The 21396-nt window shown below is 35.4% G+C and overlaps 2 protein-coding genes across 2 annotated transcripts; both read right to left on the bottom strand.

Moving 5' to 3' along the window:
* Positions 1-793: 793 nt before the first annotated feature.
* LOC108195893 (pyridoxal kinase) lies at positions 794-9788 on the bottom strand. Its single transcript, XM_017362905.1, has 12 exons — positions 9435-9788; positions 7927-8020; positions 7682-7786; positions 7362-7445; positions 6732-6805; positions 5479-5543; positions 5064-5127; positions 4077-4142; positions 2962-3018; positions 1631-1675; positions 1475-1528; positions 794-1134 (listed from the first exon to the last, which is right to left on the bottom strand). Exons 1-12 carry the CDS (start codon positions 9600-9602, stop codon positions 994-996), a joined length of 1017 nt encoding a protein of 338 aa, XP_017218394.1. The 5' UTR covers positions 9603-9788; the 3' UTR covers positions 794-993.
* A 7954-nt stretch (positions 9789-17742) lies between these two features.
* On the bottom strand, positions 17743-20723 carry LOC108195892 (U-box domain-containing protein 4). The gene is made up of 2 exons (XM_017362903.2): positions 20328-20723; positions 17743-18868 (listed from the first exon to the last, which is right to left on the bottom strand). Exons 1-2 carry the CDS (start codon positions 20627-20629, stop codon positions 18019-18021), a joined length of 1152 nt encoding a protein of 383 aa, XP_017218392.1. The 5' UTR covers positions 20630-20723; the 3' UTR covers positions 17743-18018.
* Between the last annotated feature and the right edge of the window lie 673 nt (positions 20724-21396).

Raw genomic sequence — 21396 nt, 5'->3', positions numbered from 1 at the left:
CCCTCTGTTTTCTATTATTTGACGTTTTGACTTTTGGCACACACTTTTAAGTGCTTTGACCGGATAGTTAAAAATATTATTTTTGATTGATTTTTTTGAGTTAAAATTTTGATTATATATTTTTATTCAGAAAAAAAAATTTAAAAAATAAAAAATAATATCTTAAACTACCCTGTCAAGGATTTAAAAGTGTGTGCCAAAAATAAAAACGTCAAATAATAAAAAATAGGAATATGAATATGGATAAGTTTGCATTTTTTTTGTAAGGGTTGGTGTGCTTTCTTGTGTGTAGAACTGAAAATATATAATCCATGTAGGGAATAGAAAATGATATGTGGAGTTTGGACCATCAATTTCTGCTTTCGGCAGTCTTCCCGATGTTCGGAGGAGTTGTTTAATTGAGAAGATAATGATTTTCTAATGACCTTTTTCTTTGTTTAACTTATGTTAATCTCGAAAACTGGCCCAGCCAACTAATCCGCTCCGATAAATATCCAGTAAAGCTAAACAATTTGAAATGACCCCTCCATAGTCCATTCTGAGAAATATGCATTACTTCTTTTCACTTTTAAATTGTTTAATTAATGTGAACAGCTCGCACATCACCAGCAATGCAACACAAGTTAAAATTCAAAGAAATAAAATATTAATAAAATTTAATTGTTATTTTAAACAAACAATGTTTATTCTTTCGGTTTAACACGGTTTTAGATTACTTGTCCATCTTTGATGGCAAGTTTTGGATATTTATGAAACTTACCTAAGAAGAATTCAGAAGTTGCCAGATAAAATCTGAACTTCAAATAATGTTGGTATTTGTATTGATTTTGTAAGTCTTTGCAATTCACAAACAAGACTACTGTATAATTATGGATGAGTAATGGATTTAAGAGTTTACAAATTGAGTAGGTTATTATCCCACCCAGATAAAAAAGCTGCTTTCTGTGTGAGATCAGCAGCAAAAGATAGTTCTGTAGCCTATGCTAAAACTTTTCAGCTGTATCTCTCAGCTTTGTATTTAACTTCTGGGCTGCGAATGTCATCCTGACTCTGGATCAGCCGAATTTCCAAACTGCTTGACTGCGGATCATATCCAACTCTTCTGTAATCATCTAAAGTCCTGGCTAGGAGTGACTGAGAAATATAGAACAATGCCGGTTGTCAACATTTATAGCAATAAGATCTTAATGGAAAGATTTCATATAAGATAGACATTTGTATCATGCCTAACAGGTAAAAGATAGCAGATCTAGACTCGAAATCCCACCACTCTTCCAAAAATTACACAACTGTAACATGTAACGTGTCACAATTTACAATCGAGTAATCTGAAGATAGTGGCAGTGTGTGTGTGTGTGTTGTTATTTGGAACAGGAGTTGGTTCGGTTATAGCATCCAAATTTGGAGTTATGACCAAACTATTGCTGAAGCTAAGTCCTTCATACAGAATAATGTAACTCGGACAAAAAATTACCTGCACGCTTGATACAGCAAGCTCTGCTGCTTTGTCAAGATTATCAGGATATTTCTGTACAAAAAGAAAGATCTGGTTGGTCAAGATATTTAGGGTCAAGATATTTAGGATGATAACTTAATATTCGTCTGATGACCAAATTATTAATTTCATTACATTGCTCCAACCAAGTAATAATGCAGTTGTTAGATCTCCTGTTCCCTGCAAAAATGTACATACCTTTATTAGGTGATGCTTACTAAGAAGATCTTAAGAGCAACATATTTATGCTCAAGAAAAATACTTATACATTCTACATTTATGATAGCATATTACAGAATGCCCATAAAAATTGCCCCTCCGTCTCTCTCATTTCTTTACGGTTATTTGCACTGCTTGGCACACATACACATTTTAAGGTGTATATAAAATATAGTTTCAACACTTATTTTCAATTTTCTATTTTTGTATAAAAATTTAAACCAGAAGGAAAAAAAAAAATTTAAAATAATTTATGAAACTATACTTTATAGGAGTCTTAAAATGTCTGTCAAGCCGTCTGTCCCCATGTAAAGAACCTAGGACATAGGGAGTAGTATTTAAGTGCATTATTTCTCGGTTGGGGAAATCATAAGTGAACTGGCTAGTAATTTTCATCAACACCATATTACTTTTTATAATTTTAGAAGTGGTTTTTTGCTTCAAACGGAAGGACATGCAAATATATGGGGCTCTAAAAGAATTTCAATAGTACATCCTTTACCTGTCATTCTGTGTAACATATTCTACAGTGGGTTTCATATCAGAGCGGTCTTCATTCCTGTCAAAATTACCTCACCTAGCCACCCGATCTCCATGGGAACTCATTCAAAGCACTCAGATCACTATACATTTCACTCTTGTTAAATTTTGGAAACTAATCAACAGAATTGGGGATTTTTTTTAGATATAGGCAATTCGGGATATTTGGTTTAATGTTCATTAAATCAAGTACAAGATCAAATTAGGGTTGAAGGTGTCAAGAAAAATTTTCAAAAATAAACATATTATCTATGTTCATATATGGGTTTTAACGTGCCTCTGTGTACAATTGTAATTTATCATTATTATATGAATCGAATGTAGTACACTTCACCTTGTGACTAGAATTATGTTAAGTTTTCTTCTTACTTTTTCTTAATTTAAAGTAGTGATATTTACACAGATTTGAGTGTGAAAAATGAGTCCACATGAGGATCGGTAGCTAGGTGAGATATTTTAACGAGAACAATGGCCACTTCGATATTAAACCCAATTTACTACCGTAAATGTAAAACAGATCAATTTTATACAATTTAAATCACTTGTTGATGGGCACTCGAAAAGAAAAAGGCATAGAGATAACAATTTAAAATGCATGATTAGAATCTGATACCAACTCAAGTCAAGAAGGGATTCTACATAATCTTTGAGACCATGTAAAATAATACAACACCAAGAAAAGCAGGATTCTAACAATATAAACATACCGTGAAATATGCATGTATTTTGGGTATCAGAATTTTGAACTGCTCTGGAGTTTGACCCTACAATATTACAGTTAATATGTAAGAATAATTAACAAAAACAATAACATATTTGGATCATAATGCTGGTAATTTATTAATAACATTCCGTTGAATCAAAACAAAGAATAGGCATTATAAGTCATTACATTTAGAGGCCGTCTGGTTGAGCTTAAAACTGTGACTAATGACTTAACATGACTTAATGTAATAGGCTAGGAGCTTAAAATGCCAATTTGGGTAATAAAAATAAAAATGATTTATGGGTAACTTATGATTTATGGGTACTTTTTATCAAAAAAAAAGGATCAAAAAAATTAGGTCACTATAAAAGGACCTCAAACTAACTTCTGGCTTTAAGTCAGTTTCTGGATTATTTCTGACGTTAAGCCGAGTTTTGGCTTATTACAAAAACAGACATTTGTTAGCTTAAGGTCGAAAATGGCTTAAAGCACAGTTGTTACAAAATTAATCTACTACAAAATTACAAAACTGCATAGTCCGGGTGTTAAAATATAAAAAAGCTCTTGTAAATTGAAGTAAAAAATTGGTCAATTTGACCAAAAAATTCAATAAAAGCATTCTTTTTGCCTTTCTAGGGCAAGGGGAGTAAAATGAACAGAAGTTGCAGGAAAAAGATAATGCAGGCCAATCAAAGCAGGAACAATTGATTTTTGCTGATATAACAAAGTGATTGTTCCCCCACATAACACGAAAAGGATCAATACTAAAGCCAAGTGACCAAACTTTTTTTAGCAGAAGCATTTAGTATGCAAGAAAGAAAAAGAAGAAGAAAGAAAACTAGGGGCCGTTTGGGTGAGCTTAAAATAAGTGCTTCTTGCTTAAAATAAAAAAGTAGAGTAGAAGTTAGAAGCAAGTTAAAACTTATAAGTGATTAAAGTGTTTGAGAAATAAGCAGAATCCCTGAAACAAAAGCTAACATTCCTAGCTTTTTATAAGTGCTTCTTGACTTTTTACACAAACGGTACGAAATAAGTGCTTCTAACTTATAAACTAGAAGCCCGGCTTAAAAGCGGGAAACAAACACCCACTATATGCCTAAAACTCAGGATAATTACCTTCTCTTTTTGATGACTCCCAATGAGGATGAGGTTTCCATCTACACTCATGCTCGTTATCACAACCTATACATGAGAAAATTTTAGATTTTAGACATTGTGCATCCCATGAAAATTTACATCAAATAGCTTTGGTAGTTAAGTTGACAGCGAGCATTCAAATTTAAACCAGCATATTGGATGTTACTCTGCGAGACTTCTACATTCTCTTTGACACTTTGTGTTGCATCCTAAATTTAAGGGGTACAATTAAACTACAACATACTGGGTGTAGATTCTTGACATTTTGGGGAAAATACTATGATTTTAAAGATGGACAGTGTAGATTATAGCCTAATATTAAAAGTTTGTATCGACCGACTAGACTGATGATATTGGTTTAATGAAGGAAAATAAAGTTTCTTGCATAACTTTAAATTAATCAAATTTCAGTGTATGGTGGTGTTCTGCGAACTGGATGACAGCCTAGAGAACAGTCTGGGCTACTGAACAGTTTCTTAATATAAAGTACTTCGGTTAATGATTGTGCCACCATTAATTATTATAGTATCATATGTCATAATGCATGATGTCCTACAGATTATATGCATAAACAGATATAATAGTTTTAGGTACAAAATTTCTTCACCATCTTTACAGTTCTGATATCCCGCATAAACACTTAATATGTTTCTGTGATCTATTATATATAATATATTATCTTGTAACACAGACTATTGCAAGAAACCTAAAACAGTCTGTATAGAAGTTGTGACCTGGTCATGATAGAGCTGATTTATATTTTACTAGTGTCTTGAATAGAATCATGTTTAATATTTCTCTTTGTGTCATGTTAAGCTTAAGTTTAATATTATTTTTTGGACAAAGTACTAATACAAGTCAAATACCAAAATTTTGACCTATCAACTCTTCAAATGCTGTAGAAGTGCAATACACTCGCAAATAAAATTCCGCTGAGAGCATATATAATAAGAATGTACATAATACCTTTGATGGTCCAGCAGCATGAAGAATGTTGCAAGCTTCTCGACCATCTTGTTCAGACAAGATCCTGCAACAGATATATACTGCTTAGTACAAAGATGTATACATTCTTCTGGTAAGTGCAAATTAGATAAACACTTGTTTCATCTTATCCTTGTAATGGTATAACTCTATATGAGACCAAATAGCATCACTTAGGTGCATAAAAATTTCAGAACATGACTACTGCAGCTATAATGTGTAGTTGCAGAAGTACTCGGTAGGTGGAACTATTTTGACCTGAGAAAACACTTATGTAAAATTATCATAATATCATATTGCTCCACAGTAATCACTTGCAGAATTCACTATCTTAACACAGATTAAATCCATTTATATATAACCATAAATGAGCTCATCCTTTAGTATCAATAAGTACCTGGAACCAGTCAACTGCTCTGCTTCGAAATGATTAGGGGTCAACATTGAAGCAACAGGAACAACCTTGACAGGATGATTAATTATAGAGAAAGTCAATAGATAACAAATTTACTAGGAAACTACTATAATGGAATAACTGTGACAAAGCTGATGCATCTACCATACAGAACTACAAGATCAAAATCAAGCCAATGATTTGGGAATGCCTCTACAAAGTAAACATTCTTACTTTCCCTCTTTGTTACATATATGATTGCATTGCAACCTCCAAAAACTTAGGTGGTGGATTATGATAATGTTAAATGACATAGCTAAACAATATACAAATTATACAGCATAGTTTGTAATATCCAGATTCCAGAACCATATATGATAGCTGAGTAAAAGGGCCAAGCACCAGAATGAATAGAAAATTAATGATGATATCTTACGGTATAACCAAAATTGCAACTGGTCACACTATTGCTGCAACAGAAGCTAGACTCTTGTGCAAACAAAATATGTGGGTATAAAATCCGAGTCGGGTCCTTTCCACTAAAACCTGACACTTCACCTTGTACGATCCCAGTTCAAAATTAAAATCAAGGTCTTGGTGCAGCTATATTAAAGAGAGAAAGGTACATGAATGACTTGCTTTTAAGTTGTGTTATTGATTTTATGCTACAATTAACATACATAATTACGTTTATGTGATTATTATTGTATAGTAGACGGTATTTACATGAATGTGTAATAATTCAGTCTATATAAAGTTTACTTGCTTTAAGCTTATGTGCCAAGTCCCAGCACCCGTGTCTAAATCCGGATCCATATCCAAGAATCCTAATTATTCTAAAACTAAGAACCTGAATCTGGGATCCACACCCGTGTCCGACACCCATACCCGAGTCAGGGAACACAATTTGACAACTTGGCCTTGAACAGGACTAGACTTTCAACTTTCAAGTATTTAAATGAAAATCCAGATACCGAAGAGTAAATGCTGAGTATAAAATGAAATTATGGAAGTGGTCGAACATTAATCACAAGCATGAATTACAAAAATGAATACATAGCAAATTGTTGCCGCGCAATGACGTATCAAATAAGTGTTGGACATATCTTTATTGGAATGGATGATTTGATATATAGGATCACTTCACTTTTCAGAGAAAAAGTAGAAAATTTTAAGCAGAAAAGGTATAGAAGTATGTATTCGCTGTCACTTGATGTTGGAAAATGCACTATTATGTAGAAATATTGAAAAGATACCTTTTCACGGTATACAGACACCAATTCTGGTGGAACATAAAGCTTTCCTTCATCACCCATTACTGGATCACAAACTGAAACAAAGGGCCCAGTTTAGTGAGTAATAAAACGCACGCATACTAAAATAACAACCTGAGACAGGAGCCTTCGTAGGTCAAATATTGCAATCAAAATTGTGCATGTCTACACAAATACAAAAAAAATTATGTCTCGTCTAAGCACCACTCCAAAACTTGATGGTCAAAACTTAAATAATTCTACATGCTCTCCTGTCCATGTTATAACTGCAAATATATCATTATGGGCTTATTGAATGGCCACAAAGTTCAGATACTCTAGGTCAAACATAATATACAATTTGTTGAATCACAAATGACATTACTAGTACGTAAAAGAAGCATAATGTCGTAGAACAGTAAAAAAAAAGTATGTTTACATGACAGATCAGGAGGAGATTGCTCAAAGATAGGATCAAGTTTCGAAATTAACTTTTCAAAGTAAAAAGATAATCTGTGCGCAGGGAGCTGTAAATGCGTTGTAGAATAAAAAACTACTGTCAAAGCTTACTAGAAAAAAAAAAACCAAGGCAAACTGCATCTTCCAGAGTTAAGCATCCACTGATCAACTTACCATATTTAAGGTCTGGGTTTATAGAACGAAGCTTATCAACGACTTCTAATACCGCGGTCAAGAAGGATACAGAACCAATATAACCTGCACACAGACGAGCAAAATAATGTCTTGTAAGATTGAATGGAGTCCGAACAAGAAAAACGAAATATTGAGCTTTAATCCAACTCCCCAAAACATTTATCCATCCCTTCTTTCCTTCGTGATGCAAGCAACACTAGGATTATGTTCGCATGCCGTAACACCCCTTTCCATCTTTACACTCCTACTTTTGTGCAAACTATGGAATAAAAGATGGAGGTGTGTTACATTGCACTTGCCTGTCAATAAATGTGTGTAGAACAATAAGTTGTTTGCTTCAAGGCCTTCTATCAAATCCCATAATTGTTTTCCATCCAAGACCTGCCCCTTAAATGTTGGGTATCCTGCAAATTTGGTATTCCCCAATTGATTAAACCAACTGATGTGATCATGACAGAAGCCACACATATTCATGAATGACCTTGAAAGTTGCACCAAATATGTCCTCATATTACTTAAAAATGAAGTGATTTAAGCAGCTTGCCTGTGTGGTTTGAAAATTGGACTGAGTTTATTGGATCCACATCAAATCCAAGTAATTGGAGAGGAAAGACAGCTGCCTTATTCCCGACATAACCCTAAGAATAAATAAGAAACAGCCTATTATGGAAAATGCATAAAATTATTAAGTCGTCGTGAATATTAAAAAAGCATATAAGTAAAGTTGTTATTAATAATCTACATAAACTGCTCCAATGATGAGGTATTCTATAATCCAAATAGAAGATGGATACAAACTCATACAAGTATAGAAGAAATCAACCAGAACTTAATGAACAAAATACAACACAAAAAAAAACATGTCAAAAGTTAAATGAGTCTGTAATCTGAAGTACATATCCATCTTAATTACAATTGCATTTCCAAAATAAAAAAACAATCATGCATCTGGTTGTGATGGTGAAAACTGCAAAGATTTGCTACTCTACTTGGTCTTTGTATTGCAATGCTGAAACAATGACCTTATAAACAGTGATAAGATAGATTGCACAGGTAGTTGTAATGATGCCTGTGTTACGGAAAAAGTAGATGGAATGGAATTGAACATCTATGAAGTGATGTTTTATTATAAATTCATCTTGAATTATTTTTCGATACAAAAAATGAATGCATGCAACTTGCATAAACTTAAAAGGCCCTTTCTATTTTCTATTTTAGTTTAAAGAAGACTATTCGTCACTTCTGGTCAAATATATTCTGCTTCCGACGAATAATTTGAACAAACTTTTAAGCAACTACTGTTGTGCAATGCATGAAAACTATCCTCTCTAAATTCAAAGTTCATGATTGTTAATACCCGCGGCGGTCTCTACCCGCCGCCGCACTCGCCAAGGGCATACGTCATGGTCATGCTAGGTTACTCCTCCAAAAAAGGTGCAGAAACCTTGTAACCTGAGAATCAGTCCGTGCATCCTTTGACAACACTAGTAGACATGAAATACCTAGGTAATGTCACACACTTAGAACACATTCATCTCACACATTCACACGACTCAGGCACAAAAACACTCTCTATAATCTCAAGTCACTAGGACATTTTCCGATTATTGCTTTGGTTATATCCCCCATCAGTTACTCTCACGCCGGAGTTACTTTATTGCACCCAACCACAGCAACACAACTCCATCACCGGAAAAGGGAGAAATTTGGTAAAGGGGAGGCCGGAGCATTATCAATAATCAAACTTTAAAAGTCATACACTGTAAAGACAGTTGAGGACTAAGATTATAGTCTCGGAGCTAAATCTGTGTTATCAAGATAGTGATCTTCTATCAACACAAATTCAATATTCAATTCTACAACCAACTAAATTCACTCTCATTTGCTCCTAATCAGAAATTCTTAAACTATAGCATTACCAGTCATTGTAAAATATGTTCCAACATCAACAAATTCTCGAAAACAAACATGCAATTCAGAATCACACAATCAACAATTCTGATAATAATCATGTTAATTCACAAATATAAGAAAAAATTAATGAGATTATGCCTGAACAGTGTGAGACTGAAGGCTGAGAACTCGGCCAGTATCAGATGGAAGCTCCAGCGAAAGAATCGGAGGAGGAGGAGCCATGGCCTGATTCTTGAAGCTGCGAAACCTGCAATTGAAAGTTTTGATTTTGTACAGAGAAGTGGTGTGGGTCAAAGAAATGAGCATCAAGATTGAATCTTTTTTATTATTATACAATTGCGTGCGAGAATTGAGAGCGAACAGTAAATAGGTGAAAACTACACTACAATTGAAAAGAGAGTAGGTCGGACAAATTTCATGGATGAGTCGTCATCGAATCAATCTCTCTCGCTCTCGCTATCTCTCTCTCTCTCTCGCTGAATTAGCAGAGAGACTTACCGGCGGCTTATTCTTTGTACTGCAGGCAATACCGCCAGCCACGTTAACTCTTGGGACCCCACCCCTCTCAGCTAGTCAGCCACTATTATATTTGGTGATAATATTCTCCCTTTGTTTATAATGTCGTACGGTAAAGTTAAAACTTTATTTTGTTTATAATTTTTAAGTCTATCAAGATATTATAAAAATAATTTAAATTATAATATTTTTTCAATTGAAATTAAATACATTTAAATTTATTAATAAAGATATCTAAAAATCAAGATTGAATAAATAAAAAGTCTAAAATCAAGCTTGAATAACTCTATGATTTTTAAAATAGTACATTTCAGAAATGTATAATAAAGCTCCTGATTCCATTTGCATTTTTCATCTAAAAATTTAATAAATTCAAAATATTATTTTTAACTGAGTTAAAGAGATTAATAACATATAAAAATTTTCAAATAGTATATAAATTACAAAATTATTTTCAAAATACAATACAACCTTCCCTGCAACATCAATTATAAATAATTCTACCATGAAAACATAGGTGTTACCGTGTTACAACAATTTTGGTTATATTTTAAAAATAATTTTTGAAAACAATGATAATTTTGCAGATTTCCTGATATATAGATTATTTTTTATTATGTTTTTATAAAAAAAAAAAAAATTCAGTGATCCTCAAGTGCTCAACTATATAAATTATAAAATAAAATAAAATTCCTATATCTCTGCAACTCTGTCTCGCCTCAACTTCCAACTCCGACAACTCTCCTACGATCATGAAGCGCAAGAAGTGGTCGGAGCTTGAAGAACTCACCCTCCTTTCCAAATACTCCGAACTACTCTCTGCCGGAACCCTAGCTAAACTCAGGACCCGGGAGAAGAAATTCAAGCCAATCGCCGATCACGTCAACTCCGTTCATCATCTCATTGACCCAATTAAGTACCCTTTCAGATGGTCTTGGCGTGATGTGTCGATTAAGGTTCAGAACATGAGGCACCAGTATTTGGGTGTGAAGCAGAAGATTAGGGGTTTAGATGGTGAGTTCAATTGGAAAGATGGTGAGAATCATTGGGAGAATTTCATGAAGTATAAGGAGGTGTTTGGTGATGTTGAGTTGGAGGTTAAAGGTGATAGCTTTAAGAGGTTTGGTGATGAGGGTGTTGATTTGTTTGGTGATTCGAGGAATGGGGATGATGGGGATGATGACTTTGATGATTTGTTGGGGGAGTATGGGGATGATGAGGATGAGGAGGAGGGAAGAGAGGGGTTGGAGAGATTTGGGAGAGGGAAAAAGGGTTTTGTGGGGAGGAGGTTAGGGTTGTTGGGTGCACAAGTTTTGGAGTTGAGGGATGTCGTGACTCGGAGAGAGGAGAGGAGGAGGGAGAGAGAGTGGAGTAGGGAGGATGGGGAGGTGGAAAGAGATGAGAGGAGGAGAGAGAGGGAGATAATGAAGGAGATGCGGAGGACTGAAAGAGATGAGGAGGTTGAGGTTAAGGAGGTGGAGTTGGACGAGAGGGAAGTTGCGCTGGCTAGGAGGGAGAGGGATTGGAGGATGAGGATGGAGAGGGAGTTTGATGAGGAGAGAGTGAGGAGGATGAAGGTGGAGGAGAAGTGGGAGGAAGAGGAGATGGAGTGGAGGGAGAAGATGGTGAAAATGCAGATTGAGCATGAGAAGCAGATGATGCAAATGCATGCCGATGCTTGTCAGAACCAAATGCAGGTTCTGCAAGTTATGGCAAGGGTTATGTGTCAATTTTTTGGGTCTGGAAATGATGGTTTAGGTGCTGGGTTGGGGACTTTGCCTCATCAGATTTTGCAAAATTTGCAGCATCCAGGGGGGTTAGATGATGGAGTAAAGCCGGATGCTAATTCACCTTCAGAATTTCTGTAGATTGTTTTAAAGACCTCTCTTTACTTTGTATACATTCATTGTTGAATGCTTAATACATTGAAGCTGGAAAGATATGTGACATTGTTTCGTCACTTGTTTAAAGTACAATGATTACTTAGACAACTCGAAAGAAAGTTCTATCATATGCATGTTTGAATGGTCATTTATAAAGTTATATTTAATATTTCTTTCTGATTGTTATCGCTGATATGTTCCCACTTCTCTGTATTAGTCTAGAATTTGCTGAGTGTAAAGTTCAGATTAGCAATTATGATAGATTACCTATAATATTGCCAGTTCAGTGAGATGAAGTGCTACAACTACCACCCAGTGACCCAGGTAACTACACCTCTGTGGATAACATAATCTGCAAGTTGTATTGTGTGGTAGTCGTCAACTGGAAATGCAATGTTATAGATGATTGGATGTAAGTACCTGATCTTGAGCAGTATGTTGATTGCTGACTACTTCAGATAAAACTGGTGTCGTGACAAAAAAAAGTAATAGTTACGCAGGTACATGATAGCTAAAGCAGTGGATTATGTGTTTGTAATTTATATGGAGATGCAAAAGTTTGCGACACAGAGTTGCAGTTAAAGAAAGGAGATGAAGCTTCCACTTTGGCACATCAACAATTATTCAGCAGAACCCTGGATCTGATAATAGCACCAGATAAACTGCCGAATTACATATAGTAAGTTTTCACTATTTGTTATCATCATATTTAATATAGGTTTTTGTGTATGCGTAGTGCAAACCTTCTATGTATATGTCACAATCTATGTTCATAATTCTTGATCTGAATCCAAGCGTTTGGTACAAATCTGAGAGGCCACCGTATCTTGTTCTGGCCCTGAACCCCTGACATTAACATGTTTTAGGTGTCTTTTCGGTATTTTATATATATTTAAATGCATTAGAATTTAGATTAAGTATACAAGCAGGCCGGTAGGGGCTCTCTGGCTGGACATGATATGAACCCATGATCTTCGGTCATTGTACAGGGGGCAAGAAGTCTTGCTATTAGAGTATCAATCAATCCTTGTTGTAGGTCTTGCTAAAGCTTCCTGTATTGTGAACTGATATGATGACCCCAAATATGTTCATTCTTCTATCTATATATTAAAATAGTACAAAGAACTTTTAATAGTGGTAATGATTACACAGGTAGAGAATTTTCCTAAGCAGCTTAAGTTGCTAGTCTGGTCTATCATCAATATCCAATATAGGAATGTACATGGAGAATATCTAAAATTTATAACAGTACTTTAACTTAATCTGGATGGTGAATCAGCAAACCAATCTTACCATATAAGTGAGGCACTCTTCTAAAAATAATAAACACCGACAATGTATCTACAGTAGAAATCTCACAACAAGACACGAGCCAATGGAAATTTTACTAGCATACATTAGAAACTTACAAATAAGTGAGGCACTCCTAAAAGTATTTAACACCGATGATATATCTACAAAAATCTGAAAACAAGACACGAACCAATGGAAAATGTAATAGCACACATTAGAAAATTACAAGTCTGTCATTAAATTAATCAAGATTTATCAGCACTCCACTCAAGAATTATAATCAAGATTCTTCCAGAATTATAATCGAACTTAAACAAGATAACTACTTTCCAACCGAATTCTTCTTTTCATAACTCATGGAATGAAGTATAGGATTACCATGAGAATCATATGCAATCTCAGCTGAGAATTCCAATGGCCGACACTTTCCCCCCATAATGATTGTCCTTTTCCAGACAGCTTCTTCTTCTGCATTATCATCTTCATCAGAGTATCCGCTTTCTTGGTGCCTTTCTTTTTCAGTATCTTGTATTTTTTTCCAAGACACCATCCTCGCCATTAGTTGAGCTTTGCTGGTTATTTTACTCTGTAATTTCGACAAACCTTTTTTCTCTTCACCACCTCCTAATCTAATTGTTTTCAACTCCCCCTTCCTCTGTCGTGAACCTGTGAAATTGTGTGAAGCACAGAGAAATGTCACCACTGAGAAGATTGAGAGTAAGAGGATGAAGGTAGTGATTGTGGGTGTTGGCAGGAATGGGAGTTTATTGTGTGTAGAAAAGTATTCAGCAGGTATTGTCTTGATCAGCATCGCATATATTTGTTATCAACAAGCGTTGGTGTTTGAGATTAAGGGATAGTATGGAGAAGGTTGTTGCACCAGTAGCAAGAGTTATATAAGTGACCTAAGGTTAATAATAAAGAAGATGAGTAGCCAAGTCTACCAGTACAATGTTACACTCTGTCTTGATGATGAAATTATTTGGGACTTTACTAGGACCATTAATTGCTGAGCATAGTAAAACATCAACTCACGAAAAGTGTTTTAGTAAGCCCACAAATTTACACTGGTAACCTTGACAGAGATGCCAAGTGCATTTGCCGTGGTTTACCAGCCGTGATTTACTTGTTAAACTCAGGCAGTTTTCACTATATACAACTATTTTCGCAGACCAGAAGGTTGGAAATAAAAAGGGTAGGGTAGGATATGAATATGATAGAGCCTTGTTTGTCCCTTTGGGGCCTTGCCCTAATCAATGAGAGTAGTCTTGAAAACTACTGATGATCAAACCACTCTTTAAATGTATGGTTAACCCATCAGGCCACCACCACCACTACTTTACTAGCACCGCCCAAACATGAAACATGTAATTTGCACAGATCTGTGTATAGAGTCTCACTTTTTCTTTAGTTGTCTTGATTAAATCTGTACAATTGCTTGATCAATATATTACACATGTACATAAAATAAAATAAATCAGATCTTAATAGTTCTTTTACATGCACATCTACTCACATTTAGGTGAAACAGTAATGTTACAAGATTTAAACAGTTTACACAGAAAGGGTTATTATATTTTCAGTTGATACCACTACATATAGTATGTGATTATATAAAATGGATAGTGGCTTGCTTGCTTTGGACATCAAGTAAAGAGGAAAGTTAGTTTTGGCTTACAAGCAAAGGCCAGGCCCCTCCCTCCCTTAATGTGCACAGTATCTTCCAACTAATCTTTTATATTGCTACATTTTTGTATATGAGCAGTAAGAAAGGCTTCAGGTTGCTTGTTTCATGTTTGGGCCCTTGCTGGATATTGCTGTGTAATAATACCTATCAAGTCCAGTCTTTCTAATGGGCTGGTCAGGTATATTGCAACAAAAGATCTGACAATATATTTTTTCTTTTTGGTATGCAGCCAGCCCACAGACATATATGACATATTTGTTGTGGATGATTGATGATTCCAGAGCATGTGATGGCTTTAAGATATTGAGAACTACAGCCACTTACTAAAGCAGATGATCAGCATAAAGGTAATTTGTAACAGATCTTTTACTTTAGGTTTTTTGCACTCGATTCTCAGGGAAATGAATATTAAGCCGATACAGAATGCATATAGTGTAATATAGTGTACTTGCGATTAACATCACATGAAATAGTTTGGTAGAATTTTTAAACTGAGAACTGAAATCAAATTAAGTTTATCTGGTGTGGTTTCTAATTAATCTCGTTTCTGAATTGATGCATGTATATGTCATTATTTCTTGCATGTTTCCGAATTCTCTGCACAACGCAGTTTTTGCTTTTGGGACACAAAATACTGGCCGCCAATATTATTCTTACAATTCTGTCAAAGATTAGCTCGTATATATTCCTCTGGGGCAGCCATAAAGTGATGCCCAGTGCTTTAGATTTGATGCCTTTCTCTATGTTTCCAGGTCATGTATATTTTTTTTAATATCAAAGAAGACATTCTTGTTGCTTAACACTTATGTGCAGCCCGAAAATATATCTAAATATCATCAGCTCGGGCATATATAGACACAATAGTTGTTGATGGTGTATATAATAATTGTTTGCGGAGAATGTGGAGTGTCCTGCTCTGCAGAATATATTCTGTCAGGGAATTCTATTAGCAGCAGTGAATACAGTTGCAGTTTGTAACTGTACTTTGTGTTTTGATGCATTCAATTTTCAGTAGAAGTGAAACTGAAGGAGAAGCTAACAAAGATGAGGGTCCTATATAGTTACACCAGCCACATGCAGTACGCATTCATGATCTTAGCTACTGTATATAACCAAAAACATTACCCTCATTATTGACATTACCAAGTCTCCTTCTCCATAAATAAGGAAACCTAATTTCAACCTAACTCGACTCCAACAGATTTATAGAAGAACAATGAAGAAGGGGGAAGAATGAATACTTTTTGATGTAACCGCGCTTGCATAGCCATAACCGACACCTGTGTTACCCATGTCACAGAATAATTCGATATCAAGAGACCTGTGTTACCTATGTCAGAGAATAATTCTCACTACCTCTTACATATTGCTCAGAGAGAGTTCAATTATGACCTCTTTTACCTTGCCAAGTACAAACTGTCAATTTAAATTACTAATACAACTTATTAGTAAATAGAATGTGTCATCCTCCTAACACCTCGAGATTTTGGAAGAACTGGTCAGTTAACATGGTACCTGAGTTCAGCTCACGGGAGACTTTTGACTCCCTAGTATGTGTGAAGCACAAGACTCCAACTCTCCTATATATTTCCTTCTTAACATTTATAGCTTCCTCCTATTCTCTACCTTAGTTTCTTCTCCATCACTAGAAAAATAATAACTCAACTAGCATAGGAGTAGCATTTGCACAATCTCGATTTCAATGAGGATGCTTATATTCATTGTGTTATTTTCTCCTGTGATCATCACTTGCGGCGCCACTGATACTCCTCTGGTGAAGCATGATCAACAAGCAGAAACCATTCCAGTACTTCCTGATCCTTCTATAAAATGTGGGGAGTGCCCATGCGGGAACCCCTGCAGTCAACAATATTCTCCTCCACCGCCACCACCACCATCACCGCCACCTCCACCTCCCCCAGCGCTGCTGCCACCAAAGCAGTATTGCCCACCAAATGCACCACCATCACCGAGATTCATCTACTTCACAGGTCCACCACCTCCAAGGTTCATCTACTTCGCTGGTCCACCAGGAGGAGACTTGTACCCCATCGAAAATCATCCTTTCAATATGGTGGTATATGGTGGAAGCGGACGACATTTCGTTGACAAGGGACTTCTCTTGCTTCTGCTCTGCAGTGGAGTAGTAAAATTGTTCTTTTGGTAACATTGTAAGGTTGAAGATAAACGTTATATCTCCCAAGGCTATTCATGCTCTTGTGTTTCTTATATCTAAATATGTTGTATACTCATCAATTATCTGATAATATAGGTTTGTTCTTCACATATATTCAACATTTTGCAGATTATCATGGCTACACAAAATTCATAAACCCCAATTCATGCCTCTCGGTTAAAGTTTAGTCTAGTTTAATACATATGTTTAAAAAAAATTTAATCTTAAACAATTGTGATATTTTTGTTTCTGAAGAAATTGAGCGAAATAATTATAAAAACTAATTATATGAGCAAAATACGAAGAACTCGGAGCGAAAATCTCCGCGTCACAGACTCGGTCTAGGAAAGGTTCTCCAACTTAACCCTCTCAATAAATAAGCATGCTCTTTCTAGATTCAATATTTGTGATTATTTGCTATTACATATATAGTGCTACTGTGCTACGAAGCTGGGTCGTTAATGTTTATCACGAACAAATGCTTGAAAATGGATTTGATCTTTTGCCAACTGAATAAGAACGTGAACGATCGGCAAATCTGAGGAAGCATTGAAGAAGTTCCCCAGCTGCATCTGAGGAAGCTTTGAAGAAGTTCCCCAGCTGCACCTTCAATCAGTGGTTTCGTAAACGAAAGGAATCTCAGAAAAGCTGACAGGAATATCAGAGTCGCTGAAATAGTTATCCCCATAGTTCGAAGGACGCTCCAGAAATCTATTGTTGATACTAAACGGTAGGCTGGCCTCAATTTACAATCCTAAGGGACAAAATTTCATATACTTTGGGCAAGGATGGTATTCACAAGAAGATTTATCACCAGAGAAAGATAAAATGATAAAATGACATCATCTGGTATAGGGAGATTAGTCGATAAACACATTATGAGGCAGAACATGAGAAACACTTCCGATTGTTGCAGTAGTACTACAATTATAAGTTTATAACAGAGTATTTGATCCAAACATAGTACATAAACTATTACTATTAACCACCTCTTTGTATATCCAGTTTATTACAATACTTACCAGTCACTTGATACCATCACATAGGCCTGGACTGGCTTTCCTCGTCCTATCTCTTCTTTATTCATTTGTACAGTAGTTCCCCAAAACCCCATACCCGTGAAAGTTTCAAAACAAAAACAAAAGAAGATCTGATACATGCAGACAATCATTTTAAAGAAACTTCGGACGCACAGCTAGTAATAGGCAGATCCGTAGGGGTGCATACCATAGCCCGTTGCTGTAAATGTCTCAAGCTCTGTTCCATGCTGATCTGAACCATCTCAGTCAACATCTGCTTTGCTTTCCCAGATTGTTCATCCACATCGATTTGAGATATAAGATTGCACACGATATTCTCAAGTGTCTCAGGTTGAATATCAGTTCTTGGATTGGGAGAATCTCTCAACAACCTCAGAAGCGTCTGTGCTTTAAACTGGGATCTCTGGGATCCTAGAACAGTCAGCTCAAGAAGACCAGGAATTACACCTTCTCTAAGGATTGGTTCTCTATATTTACATCGATCGATTTGACACATGGTCAAAAGTGTACCAAGTGCATGTTCTCGGCTCTGAAGAGATCCACTTTCAAGCACTTCTACAATTGCAAGCACTCCACCTTCTTCAGAAGTTAATGCAATTCTAGCCTCTTCAAATTCAACCAAAGACTCTATCAATGCACTACATTTTTCAGCTAGTTTTGAAGACTTTTTACAGGTCTTGAGCAAGTAGACTATCGAAGGAACAGGTTCTGCATGAATAATTAATTTACAATAATCAGGGTGAGTTGACAGATTGTAAAGAGCCATTAAAGCATCAACTTTCGCCTGTGGGCTCCCATCTCTTAAAATGTCCGCAAGGAAAGGTATAACCCCTGAAGCCACGATAGCTGGCTTATTGACAGAAGCAGCAGAAAGAGTGAGCAGAGTAGCAGTTGCATGCTCCTGCATGTTACTATCTGAGTGAAGAAAACCAATAATTGGTTCCAAGGCACCAGCATCAACGATACTTATCTTGTTTCTGCAGCACATAAAAAGCACAGACGGTATATTAGTAAACTCTATGATAAGAGGTAAGAGATAAGCTTTGAAAGAGTATATGAACTCATGAAATCCACGGAGACTCGATCAGTTAATAAAAAACAGATATTCAACAAAAATACTTTAATATTCAGTTCAAGATGAACTTCCTTTACACAATATTGCTGTCGCCTTAATTGATACCCAACTAGCACTCAAACAAAGCAGTGATTGTCACCCATTTATTTTATTGGCTAGATAAGCAAAAATTATACAAAAAATATGTAAAGAAACTTATATGCCTAAATGAAAACCAAGCAAAGCCAGATTTAAAAAGAAAACCCCATACATACATGTTTCAAACAGCACATAGGCCTTGCCTATTATAACATCTGCAATATTTATCAAGTATCAAGTTTTGGGTTCTAAAGCAAACTGCTGAAGCAGTAGCCAAAATCAAATTTTACAATGGTCAATCATTTCTTATAGAACATACACTTGATAAATTTTGTTTTGCATGTCATAGTTCTACATGTATTTGGAACTCAATATTCCACTGTAAGTCTGTAAGTGAAAATAATGATAAGTCAAATATAGGAAATATTATTTAATAAGAAGATATGACGGGAATAGGATTCCTTTCTTGGCAGGGTAATTCCTACTTGTGATAACTTCATTTTGAAGATAAAAGAAAAGGGAAAAGGAAGACAAGTAGACAACAAGATAAAAGAAAGAGTAACATGTGAACAAAGGAGAAAACCCATCTTTAATCAATCCATATAGCATCTGAAGCGTGGTGTTAAAAAAGTATCAGATAGAGTACATACAAAACATCATAAACCTTTCTAATGATGCCATCATAACACGACCCATCAATATACAAATATATATATAAATTCAAATCAGTTGGCCAGTAATTATGGCATATCTTATATTCCATAATCTTCCTTTATTTATTCCACTCAGGTAGAGCTAAGGAGTTACTGTTCGGATGACAAAGATACTCGAGAATATCGCAACACTAAGTCCTAATGCTTATTTAGTTTAAGGCAAGACTTATCAATTTTAGAAGCCTTATATAATTTATTTAAATCTATATCCTATAACTGCAAAGGAATTACACAAACTAATAATCCTAACTCATCAAAAAGCAAAGATGACATAATATAACACAATCTTCCGATTCCCACAACGACTAATCCATATATAATTATATATCGAAAGTATGAAAGCAAGAAAGTGATAAATAAGTAGCCACAACACACAGCAAAGATATTATACAATTTAATCAAATTAATTAACCAAAGCTTCAACAAGTATGATTAAGAGAAGAAGTTTCAAACTTTATTAATTAAAATCAAACAAATCACTATAATCAACAGCAATTAAACATAATTTAATCAAATTTAAACAAAGAGTAATTTATTTAACCGGAAAATAAATGAACGAAAGACGCATACGTTTCATCTTTGACGGCGAGATTGAGGAGCGCGAGAAGCGCGGACTGAGCGGACTCGACCGAGTCAGAACGGAGCATATCGACGAGCTGTGGAATCGCCGACGAGAAGTGTCGGCGATTGCGGTGGGAAGTTTTGCTGAGGCGTCGGATTTGTTTGGCAGCTTCAATTTTGGAAGAGAGATCGTCGGATTGAAGGAGACGGAGAGTTTCGTTGACGGCGTACGGAGTTCGGGGACTATCGTTATCGGAACTTGTGCCGGCGGCGAGAGTATACGAGTCGGAGGAGTATTTTGGTGAATCCATTTGTTAATCTCTCTCTCTCTCTCGTGCTCTCTCTCTGGTATACTTGGCTGTGGGGAATGAAAAGAATGACAGGTAGGTGGGTGTTATGTGGATGGATTTTCTTGTTTATATTTTGAAATTATGGGGCGTATAATTTTTATGTCTACACGTGTATTTTTAGGTGTCATTATCGATTATATTTTTCTTAATTTTTAAGTTGGAAGTTAATAATACAGTTTGTTTTCAAAATTTCTAGTTTCATACATTAAAATTTTATCTGAATGTCTTTTATATCATTTACATCATATACTTTTCAGAAAGATATACGGATTTCACTTTTTTATGTGTATGTATATCATCAGTAATAAATCACTGATAGATATATAAATAATTAATAATTATCAAATCAAATCGAAAGTATCTGGTATATGTTTTGTTATCAATTTGAAAAAAGTAAAATGTACGCAAATCATGTCTATAATTTAAACAAGTAGGGAGATTAGTTTTGTGAAGGCTATCAATTAGTGCAAGAAGTATCGTGTGATGTGTATGTAAATAGTACTTTGGTGATTGTATTTATCTTCACATGTGACTAACCTCGGTGGTCAAGCCCCTTATCGTTATATGATCTGAACCCTTCTCTTCAGAACAATGATCTGAACCCTTCCCTTCAAAACAGAATGTCATAATTTTGAAATCTCACAACAGGCCTTAGATAAAATGTTATTACTGTTGTGTGGAACAAACATGTCATGTTCGGACTTAACAGACACGTTTTCATAGAAATA

This window comes from Daucus carota, chromosome 7 (genome assembly GCF_001625215.2).
Source record: "Daucus carota subsp. sativus chromosome 7, DH1 v3.0, whole genome shotgun sequence".
NCBI classification, from domain to species: domain Eukaryota; kingdom Viridiplantae; phylum Streptophyta; class Magnoliopsida; order Apiales; family Apiaceae; genus Daucus; species Daucus carota.
The sequence above is the reverse complement of the archived record's forward strand: the minus strand, read 5'-3'. Positions and strand labels throughout refer to the sequence as shown.

What these genes read in the sequence shown, in the direction of transcription:
- LOC108195893 (XM_017362905.1), bottom strand. Translation starts at nt 9,602, where the DNA reads ATGCTCATTTCTTTGACCCACACCACTTCTCTGTACAAAATCAAAACT. An exon ending in CTACACACATTTATTGACAG is followed by an intron (nt 7,446 to 7,681) that starts GCAAGTGCAATG and finishes GTCTGTGTGCAG; the next exon opens with GTTATATTGGTTCTGTATCC. An exon ending in TGTCTGTATACCGTGAAAAG is followed by an intron (nt 5,544 to 6,731) that starts GTATCTTTTCAA and finishes CATCCTGTCAAG; the next exon opens with GTTGTTCCTGTTGCTTCAAT.
- LOC108195892 (XM_017362903.2), bottom strand. Translation starts at nt 20,629, where the DNA reads ATGGATTCACCAAAATACTCCTCCGACTCGTATACTCTCGCCGCCGGC. An exon ending in CTCGCCGTCAAAGATGAAAC is followed by an intron (nt 18,869 to 20,327) that starts GTATGCGTCTTT and finishes TATGTGCTGCAG; the next exon opens with AAACAAGATAAGTATCGTTG.